The following is a 9597-nucleotide window of genomic DNA, read 5'->3' as shown; positions in this document are numbered from 1 at the left end:
CATGTGGTCCGCTCCATCTTCAGGCTAGATGCCAGATTTTAGTCCATATTGACATATTAGCATCACACCATTGCAGATTAGAGGGCTGCACATCCATGATGTCAATATCCCTTTCAACCACAGATGGACTGAGATCTGTGGAGGCCATTTGAATACAGTGAACACTTTGTCATGTTCAAGAAACCAGTTTGAGATGATCTGATTATGGGAAATTGTAGCCAAGAGGATAAAATGACAACCAAATGCCAAATGTGACAACAGTATAAAGCTTGTTCTCTATAGCATATATTTTATATAAATATATTTTAACAGTAAGTGTTGTAGATTACAACAGGCACAAAATACCAGTTAAAATTAGATATGGTTTTAAATATTTCAGTGCAACGGCACTGCTGCATTTGTTACACCAGCAAATGCCCCACATTCACATGACAGAACTAGATGTAACTTTAATCCTTCTGGTTTGGCTCTGCAGACCCCAGACATAATACTTTTTTTAAAATAATGTGTTGTTTTACACCATGTACTAATTAAAAATGTGTACATTTAGTCATTTTAAAGACCAAGTTGTGCATTTAAAAGCTCACTGTCTTTCAGCGTTGAGTAATTTACATGTTTACATAAAATACTTGAAATGAATGAAAACTAAATGAGAGCAGAATCAAAAGATGGAGAAAAAAAAGCTGGCAAGCACTAATGTTTGCACTTAAAACCTCCATTTGTATTATAGATTTAAAAAAAAACAAAAAAAAAACAATATCTTCTATTGAGTACACATTTCCTAAAAGGCATTAAGAAAAACAAGAAAGAAAAAGACCTAGCATACATTAATTGCATAAAAGAAATGCTTTCTTGTTATTGGTCCTTGTTCATTAACTATGATGCTGGGTAAAAGAGTGAAATTCAAGTAAAATTAAACTTGAGCGAAAAGTCCAAAATAATATTTAATCTATTAAAAATACTTACAGCATATTATACAACTGACTTGTCTTAACGGGTTTCATATATTTCAACAAAATATATGAAAAGAAATCTGTACCTTTGTTGTAAACGAATCACATCTTCATTTTGATTTTTGTAACGCTCCCATAAAGCACTACATTTAAAAAAACAAAACAAAGGATCTTCACGTAAACAGGTCTTTAAACAAAATGTAAATGTAAGGACAAACATCTGGAGAATGGTTTTATTAGAAAAATGGTGACAGCCTACATGACAAATTAAGCCAGCATCTGAATCAAAATAGGGAACGTGAAATTCTTTTCTCTAAAGAGAGAAAAAAACCCAAACAAAAACAAAATTAAAAAAAAACAAACAAACAAACTACAAAGTGGTACTCAAAAACATACCAGTACAGGAACAGCATAATCAGCAGCTTTCCACATGAAAGAAAATGGATTTGTCCAGGGATTAGTGTGACATCTTGCTCCAATTCTCCTCTACATCGTCAACAGATCTCTCACAATCCGCTCTCCAAAGGCGTTTTGTGAAAACATCCTTTCAACTGGGAAGAATGTCTCCAAACGTCAACACACAAAGCCTTCTGATCCGAAAATAAAAAACCTTACACTGCCTTGCGGTGGTACTCTGGAGGGGCAACTTCATAGTCGCTTGCATTGAAGAGCGATGCAGAGTTTTTTACAAGATACCTGAAATGAAGAAACATTTTACTCATCTCTGCTGCACTTTGATAATCATCATGAGCCTCGTTAAGATTCCTGAATACTCACTTGAGGAAGTCCTGTAGGTAACTGAGCAGCAGTGCAAGGCTCTTCTCATCCAGGGGAGTGTACGCCAGCATGGCTCCGATTCTCACTTTCAAAACCGAACAATGACAGCCTTTATAAGTCATGTGACCACTGACCTCCGTTTCATTTGTAACAGTTCATTGCAAAACCATGCCTCACCTGCACACTTTCAATTTAAAGCAGCCCTTATTTCTAAGTGTTGATGCTTGCATGAGTATATATTTTCACGCACTAAAGGATAAAGTAGGAACTAGACAGAGAAGGTCAACAGTGAATTGACCTCTACACTACTACTGCTTAAGCAAAAATTAACACCATCTAAAGAGGCGTGTGTGCAACACTCATCTCAACAAATGTTTTACCGAGTTTATGTCATTCTGACTTTATTTATAATGTGTTGTTATGACAAGAAATTAACTGAGACAACATAACCTGTAATAAACATGGCATCACAGTCAGGTCTATAAGCTTTTGGCCGATTACAGCTTTCGCAGTTTTGTCTCTGTACACTGCCACAGGAGACTTTAAAATAAATTAAGATATGACTGAAGTGTAGACTTTCAGCTATAACTGTTTATCAAAATGTATTAATCATTTAGGAGTTGCAGCTATTTTTCTATCAAGCCCCCCCAATTTTTGAGGGTCTCAGCTGCTTGCGGATGACTGGCTCCAGCTGGATGACAGAAACTGGGCAGAGAATTCATCCACCTTCAAGTTTCAACCTGCCACACACATGTAGCTCTTGCCATGTGTTTGTGTTCAAGTGTGAATAACTAAGGGTGGGCTGCCTTCAATTTTGAACAGTTCTCATATTTATGTCAGTTGGGTACATGAATTGCTGCATTTTGCTTTTTCTTTCTTTTGGTTGGATTATCTCCATTTTGAATCTGTGGACAGATTTGCTTGATGTTCTAGCCTCAGCTCACCCCGGAGTTAATTCACCAACTTAACAAGTGGCTCTTGTGGCTCCTTGGAACTTGGGAAAGAGATGCCTTTCGTGTTTTGTCCGGGCCAGCCCTAGATGGGGTATAAACAGCCTCTAAGCTATCAATTCCTTTTTATGATTGATGCTGGCATATTTTTCTGATTTCTCAGACACTGCCCTGACACTAAAAACCTGTCTAGGCCCAATTTTATCTTCACAAAGCATTCATAAAAGACAGACCGAATCCAGAAAAGAATCTGACCTACAAGCAAAATGAATAATGACATTAATATGACTGAAATCTTTTACAACCTTAATTATGACTGACAGGTCACAATTAATGCCAAAATGGAGTTATTTTGGGCTTAGCCCAAGTCGAGAGATGATGAAGATGAAAAACTTTTGGCTGTGCCTTCAAACTGTGGTTACAGTGGAAATGATACCTCCCCCAGATCAAAGAGTTCATTTCCAGTAACTGAATCATCAAGAGATTTTACAGTCAGCTCTTTCAACACCAGTGAAAAGGAAGATAATCTTTTTTAAAAAGCATCTTTGCATATTTGGAGTTTTATGCTAGAAACAGCTCTGTGTTTAATATGTTAAAGCTTAGACAAAAACATGTTCAATCATTTTTGTGCATTAAGACCTACAACACATATCTGATAGTTTTTATAATATACAATTTGTTAATGGCTTTATATGAATAATTTGATAAGGAAACAGGACAATCTTTAGCTCTTCTACACCGTTTTCGTCGTCTAGTTCTTTCACCAAACATGATGATGTGTAAGTGCTTTTACCAAAGAGTCTGAGTAGGTGAGGAGCCCCATAGATCTGAGACATTGGTGTATCTGGGTGGTTGGCAAGGATGTCTGCGTACTGAGGCCTCTCGAATTTGTAGAGAAGTTGTGTCCCCAGCATAACATTGAAATATTCACGGATACCAGCAACCACCTCGTTTACAGCAAACTCCCTGAGCAGTGAAGAGAAAAAAGAAAAGTCAAATCTTTATTCTTAGTATTTGTTCACCATGTCCTAGAAACATTTTAAATAAAACATTTTCTCTCTCTGCATTGCTTGCACCATAAACAGTTTTGCTTGAGAAGATGAAAAGTAGAAGTTTTTACTTGCTGTCTGAGTTTCCTCTTGATTTCTTGTAGTTTGCATAATCTTCAAGGACTGTGTCAACATTTTTTTTGGCAGGTAGGTGGAAAAGCTGAAGAAAAACAAAATAGAAAGAAATAACCTTGGAAATGTTGTAGACAAATACAATGTATAAAATGCTGTGAAGTAAGTGAAACTTGAGTTTAAGGTCAGTGCTTACTAACCTGCTTTTGCCGTGTAATCAAGTCCCAGTCGTCCACAAGCCAGGGTTTCAGCTCCTCTGGGATTTTCACTTTGACCTCCACTCGATTTATGAAAGTTTCCTCCTGAGTAAACAGGAGTGCGGGGAAAAAAAAAAAGAAAAAGTTAATTAAAAGGAAGCTTTTAACAATCATGTTTACACACCTAAAAGGAATCCAAGCCTCAGAAACATTTCATAAACAGTGGTTTAAAATGTAGTTCCTGCTACACAGCTGCAACTGCAGTGAACTAAGGCTTTTTTACACCTATAGTTTGTTTACTCTGGTCTGATGCAGTTCATGAATTTGTAAACTTGGAGCTTTTTCCCATGGTTTCGTCTCTTTTCACACAGAAGATGCCAATCAAACTCCAAGTGAGCCAAAATGCGTCACTAAAAACGATGCAGCAATGTTCGGTATGCTTACTCGCTCGACGAGTCTGGAGTAAGAGCAACAAAAGTAAATACAGGAAACAGGTGCTGTGGTCTGGAATAGTGGATAACATGGAAAATTTAGTCCTAACATTTGTATTTTATCTGGTTAATATTTCACAGTTTATACACGCTGCAACACTCCAGAATGCAAAGCATTCTCGGCTACAGCAAGGTGTTCCACTCAAACCTATAAACAACCATAAACAAACTGCTCTGAAGTTTGTTTGAAACCAAAGAAAGATCAGCTCCCCCAAAGGGTTTCAGTGCGGTTGTTCTGGTCTGCACCCAAGTGCGATTACTTTGTTCTCATGAACCACATGAGGAGAAAACAAAGCAGCCTTAGGCCTTTTTTATGGTCGCCGCGTCGCTTGTGTCGTAGGCGTCTCGTGATAATTTTCACTTCACATCTTGTGCCATGTTGGTCGGTCATGCACCTCTTGATTTTTGCGACTTGGTGCGTTGTGCTCAGCTGAGTTTGTGAAAGGAACTTTGCAAACAAAACAACAAAAAAAAACTTTTGACAAAGCTTTGGCTTCCGGTTTTGACTTCTCCTCCTCCCCATCAGCGCATATGACAAGATAGTGTCTGAGTGGCGAAACCTATCATTTAGGAGAATACTGCAAACCTCTTGCGCCTTAACGGCAGGCATAAATGGCTGCATCTGTGTGATAGCATAGCAATGAGCAAAGCGACCACTGCAGCAGGTGTATTGGCACCTTAAGTCTGTTCATTTTCGCACAGTCTGGTATTATTTGACATTACCAGCAGAAAAAAATTGAGCAGTTCTCTGAACTTACGCTTTCCACAGTTGGGTCAACACGAGCTCTTTTCTTGCGTGGAGGATGGGTTGGATCTCCTCCTGAACTAGTCCCTTCTCCTGCTCCAGGAGCTGCACAGACACAGTTTTAGTTAACTGCCACTCTTGCCTTATAAAGACAGTAAATTTTAAGAATAGCGTTTATGAATTCTAACATTGTTAGACAATGTGATGTACTTACTCTTCTGTTTGTTCTTTTTGGTTTTCCTACAAACAACGAAAAGCAAATTAAGTGTGAAGTGTTTATATGAAAAGCAGTTTGGCAGCTTGTGTTACAGAGGAAAACAAAAAAACTCACACATCGTTTTTCTGCGATGCCGTAGGTATCTTCTTATTTGGCGCTTGACCCCTCATTTTTCCTTCTACATAATGGTCTCTGTATTAAAACAAGTTCAGATGTTCAGGAATACAGAAATTGTACCACACTCACTACGCTTCACAAGATTTAAAAATCACTGTAGCATGTGACCTAACAGTTTTTGTTATGTCCAAGTAGTACTATAAATAGGCATGACACATTAGTGTTGACACTTGCATAAAGGGATTTAGTACACAAATAAAGGGGGGGGGGGGGGTTGTTATAAACACTTTAACCAGTTTTTCCTAAGTGGGACATTTACTCGAGGATAAAAATAACAGATTAATGTGTAAATAAAATTACAGGAAAATATTTGTACTTCTATTAAGACTGAATGATCTTCACTTGTATAGTGACTCCATACAGGCCCATTGTGAGCTAGACTAAAACCCTGTTGTGTCCCAATATGTTTAAAACATAGCACACAATGTGTGCTACTGAAATTAGATGAAGGATTTTGCCTAACTTGCTCCAACAGTCATAAGGAACTCACAGTCAGTTCAAAGTCAATAGTGAAAATAAAAACAGAGTATTGACGTACTGATTGGCCCTCTGAAGCTCTCTCTGTTTCTGCAGATTACTATCCACATACTTAAGCACCCTGCTTTCAGGAACCCATTCGTCCCAGCTGGAAGACACAACATCAAAAGAATGTAAGCACTTCTTAAACAGTTCCTGTACAAACTTTAATCTGGATTTATTGGAACCAAAAACTTACTTCTTATTCCACCCACTGTAATGAATAAAGTATTTGATTTGTTTGTCCTTGATGTTTATCTTAACACACTGCAAAGAGAGGCATGACTCATTGTCAAACACAGACACAAAGAAGACGACTGAATGAGAGACGCGCTTAATTAAGGCAGCTTACCTTAGCTTCGTAGAGCAATGGCCCATGAAAACACAGCACTCTTTCACCTGAAGAGATATCAGTCAATAAAATAAGGACGCGAGTAAGGCATTGACAGGACAGAAGAAAAAACAAAAGAAAACAAAAAACAACTTCACAGCAGCTGTATTTGCTACATGAATGCTTCCGCAGGTCAGTTAACGTGTAGAACTACAGTCGTGTCATAGTAACTTTGGGCATTTAATAATTTGAACTTTCCCATTTCCATGGTTGACTGATTGTACAACATACATCTCTATGCATGTTTAACTGTATTAAAAAAACAAAAACAAAACGTAAGATTTGGGTGCATACGTTTGAATTTATTTTGGATGTTTTCCTAGCCACACAGGCTCAAGAGTATACATACACTCCTACTAATATTTGTTTATGTCTCTTAGGAAGCTCCATCTCAACCAGATGCTTTTGGTAGTCATCAACAAGCTTCTGACTGGATATCTGACCCCTCTTCTTAGCAGACTTGGTAGAGGCAATATAAATTTGTCGGTTTCCTGGCCCAGACATACGGCACAACTTTTTAATAGGGATGAAGTCCGAGCTTTAGGAGAGTCACTCCAGAAGCTTAATCTTAGACTGCTTTATCCATTCCAAAACCAGTTTGATATGTGCTTTGGATCATTGTCTTGTTGGACCATCCAAATGCGTCCAAGTTTCAACCATCTAGCTCTTGATCTGAGGTGAAGTTCATGAATTTGAAGGTAGTCGTCTTACTTCATTATTTCATCCACTTGAACAATGTACTAGTTCAAGGGGATGGTCAATCTTTTTCTTATTTGATCATAAAATTTTTCTCCAGAAGACATTTGACTTGTTCATGTGGCCATTTGCAAATTTCAGTCGACCTTGAAGGTGCCGATTTTGGAGCTGGGGCTTATCCTTGGTCGGCACCCTGTCAGTCCGTAGTGATGCAAAACTGATTTCACTGTGGACAGTAATGGTGGTATTGCAGCAGTTTCCAGTACCATGGCATTTCATGCCCATAACGACTACATGTAAACGTCTGACCACAACTGTACATTTAAGGAAGTTTACATAAAAACTCGACTATAATCTCACTATGTGACTAACTGTCAAGAGAACATTCTGGTGACTGATAATAAAAAAAGAAGACTTTTTACTAACTAAATTTAACGTAGTCCAGCTAGTTAATTTAATAACTAAACCACTTGTATATAACTCCACAAATGAGCGGCAAGTCAGCAGCAGGCGGTGCTAACACGCCGTGTACAAAAAAAGCTAGCTAGGACTCAGCTAACAGTCAATGAGAAGCTAACGCTGCATGAATGAAAATATAGCTTTCAGTTCACTAAAACATCTCGAAAACACAGTTTATGTAGCTTCTTACTTCTGAAATTGGTTTGTGTAGTAATGACAGGACGAAATAAACCACCAAAGCTGCGAATAAAATCTCCCGAGTCCCATTTTGTGTTCACAGTAACAACAATGAGAGCTAATACGGCTAGCTGTTTGTTTCGATCAGTAACTAGCTGACACTTTGGCGTTTTTCAGCAACTCCAGCATTCGCTGCTGGTACAAGCCTAACACAGCAAGAAGGAAACAAACTGTTACCTTCTTGAAATTTAGGTTTCGGGTCCTGTTTCGGCGCCATTCACGGATTAAACTAACAAAATATGGGAAAAATCGCCAGCTCCCATTCCAGTCTGCAGCGGCGCCGCTTTCTAAAAACGTCATGACCGTCGCGATGACGCTTTAATGCCCCGACTAAACCCACATCCACACGCCAAATCAGCAATGAATGCAAAACAGGATTTCTGTTCACATTTACCTTACACGTCTCTGCCTTCTGTTGGAGTTTTTAAGCATCGGTGTCTGTTAAAAAATAAAATGCAGGCTAGACAACAAGTCATGAAACGGCTTTAAGCTAAAAACAGCTGGTTGTGCCCATGTCCTCTGAGACAGACCTGTGGTTTGGCTCGGACGCAAGTGTGCTATTAATTAGTGTCATATGATGAACAGATGCTCCAAAGACTGGTGATTTTATATATATATATATATATATATATATATATATATATATATATATATATATATATATATATATATATATATATATATATATATATATATATATATATATATATATATATATATATATATATATATATATAGAGATATATATATATTATTTTTATTTGGTGTTTGTTTACGTTAAGTAAAAGTTTCAGAGTGGGTTGGCTGGTTGCTGTTAGTTGTTTGTTTTTTCCCCCAATATCATTCTTATTATTATTATTATTTTAAAGTGGAGGTGAGGATAACTACCAAAAGCAGGTTTTCAGAAGTTCAGTATAGTTACTGAACCTCTAATATCAATACTGTAAAAATAAATAATAATATTGATCATGAAATGACATTAACATATTTGAGCCAACGCAATAAATAAATAAGTAAACAGAATTAAAAAGGAGGTAAAATGTCAACAAGGTATGCCATGTTCAGTGTCTGGATTCTGTATACAATGTTCACCAGTTAATTTCTTTTCCAGAAACCAGAGACCCGGGTAGAAAAAAAAGTTTAAAAACATATTTTTTCTTATACTCCCCAAAATTATAATTTCAATAGTTATTAAAAATGGCAATGAATAAATAAATAGATAGAAAATAAATAAAAACAATGCAAATGTGAATGTAACTGCAAGTTACTGCACAATGGCATTAGTTAACAAATTAGATCACTATTCTCCAGCATAATATAAGACAAAATACATACAAAACATAAATTGTAAATGATGATTTCATTCATTAATGGAAAAAAGAAAAAGATAGCCAAACCAACTGGTCCTGTGTAAAAAAAAAATAATTGTCCCCTACACCTAATAACTAGTTGTGTGCCCCTTGGCAGCAAGAACTGCAATCAAGCATTTGTGGTAACTGGCAATAGGTCTTTCATATCACTGGGAAGGATTTTTAGCTCACTTGTCTTTGCAAAACTGTTTTAATTAGGCATTTTTGAGCAACCTGTATAAGGTCATGTCAAAGTATCTGATTTGGATTTCAGTCTGGACTTTGACTAGGCCAGCACAGCACATTCAAAGGTAGACTTGT

The 9597-nt window shown here is 37.2% G+C and overlaps 1 protein-coding gene across 2 annotated transcripts; it reads right to left on the bottom strand.

Annotated features, from left to right (window-relative positions):
* Positions 1–1154: 1154 nt before the first annotated feature.
* On the bottom strand, positions 1155–8520 carry morf4l1 (mortality factor 4 like 1). Of its 2 annotated transcripts, none has more exons than XM_039615866.1 (12): positions 8322–8520; positions 6497–6543; positions 6344–6411; positions 6167–6253; positions 5566–5643; positions 5449–5474; positions 5248–5339; positions 4002–4103; positions 3801–3889; positions 3474–3646; positions 1731–1815; positions 1155–1649 (listed from the first exon to the last, which is right to left on the bottom strand). In XM_039615866.1, exons 5-12 carry the CDS (start codon positions 5619–5621, stop codon positions 1565–1567), a joined length of 708 nt encoding a protein of 235 aa, XP_039471800.1. In that variant the 5' UTR covers positions 5622–5643; positions 6167–6253; positions 6344–6411; positions 6497–6543; positions 8322–8520; the 3' UTR covers positions 1155–1564. The 2 variants fall into 2 exon arrangements, with proteins under 2 accessions (XP_039471800.1, XP_031603308.1); XM_031747448.2 differs by lacking the exon at positions 8322–8520 and adding an exon at positions 8105–8251.
* Between the last annotated feature and the right edge of the window lie 1077 nt (positions 8521–9597).

The sequence above is a fragment of the Oreochromis aureus genome, linkage group 7 (genome assembly GCF_013358895.1).
Source record: "Oreochromis aureus strain Israel breed Guangdong linkage group 7, ZZ_aureus, whole genome shotgun sequence".
Lineage (NCBI taxonomy): Eukaryota > Metazoa > Chordata > Actinopteri > Cichliformes > Cichlidae > Oreochromis > Oreochromis aureus.
The sequence above is the reverse complement of the archived record's forward strand: the minus strand, read 5'-3'. Positions and strand labels throughout refer to the sequence as shown.

Excerpts from the sequence above, each read along its gene's own strand:
- morf4l1 (XM_031747448.2), bottom strand. The coding sequence starts at position 8,144 with ATGGCGCCGAAACAGGACCCGAAACCTAAATTTCAAGAAG. Across the intron at positions 4,104-5,247 it reads TTGACCCAACTGTGGAAAGC|GAGGAAACTTTCATAAATCG; the intron begins GTAAGTTCAGAG and ends CTGTTTACTCAG. Across the intron at positions 3,647-3,800 it reads AGAGGAAACTCAGACAGCAA|GGAGTTTGCTGTAAACGAGG; the intron begins GTAAAAACTTCT and ends TTCACTGCTCAG.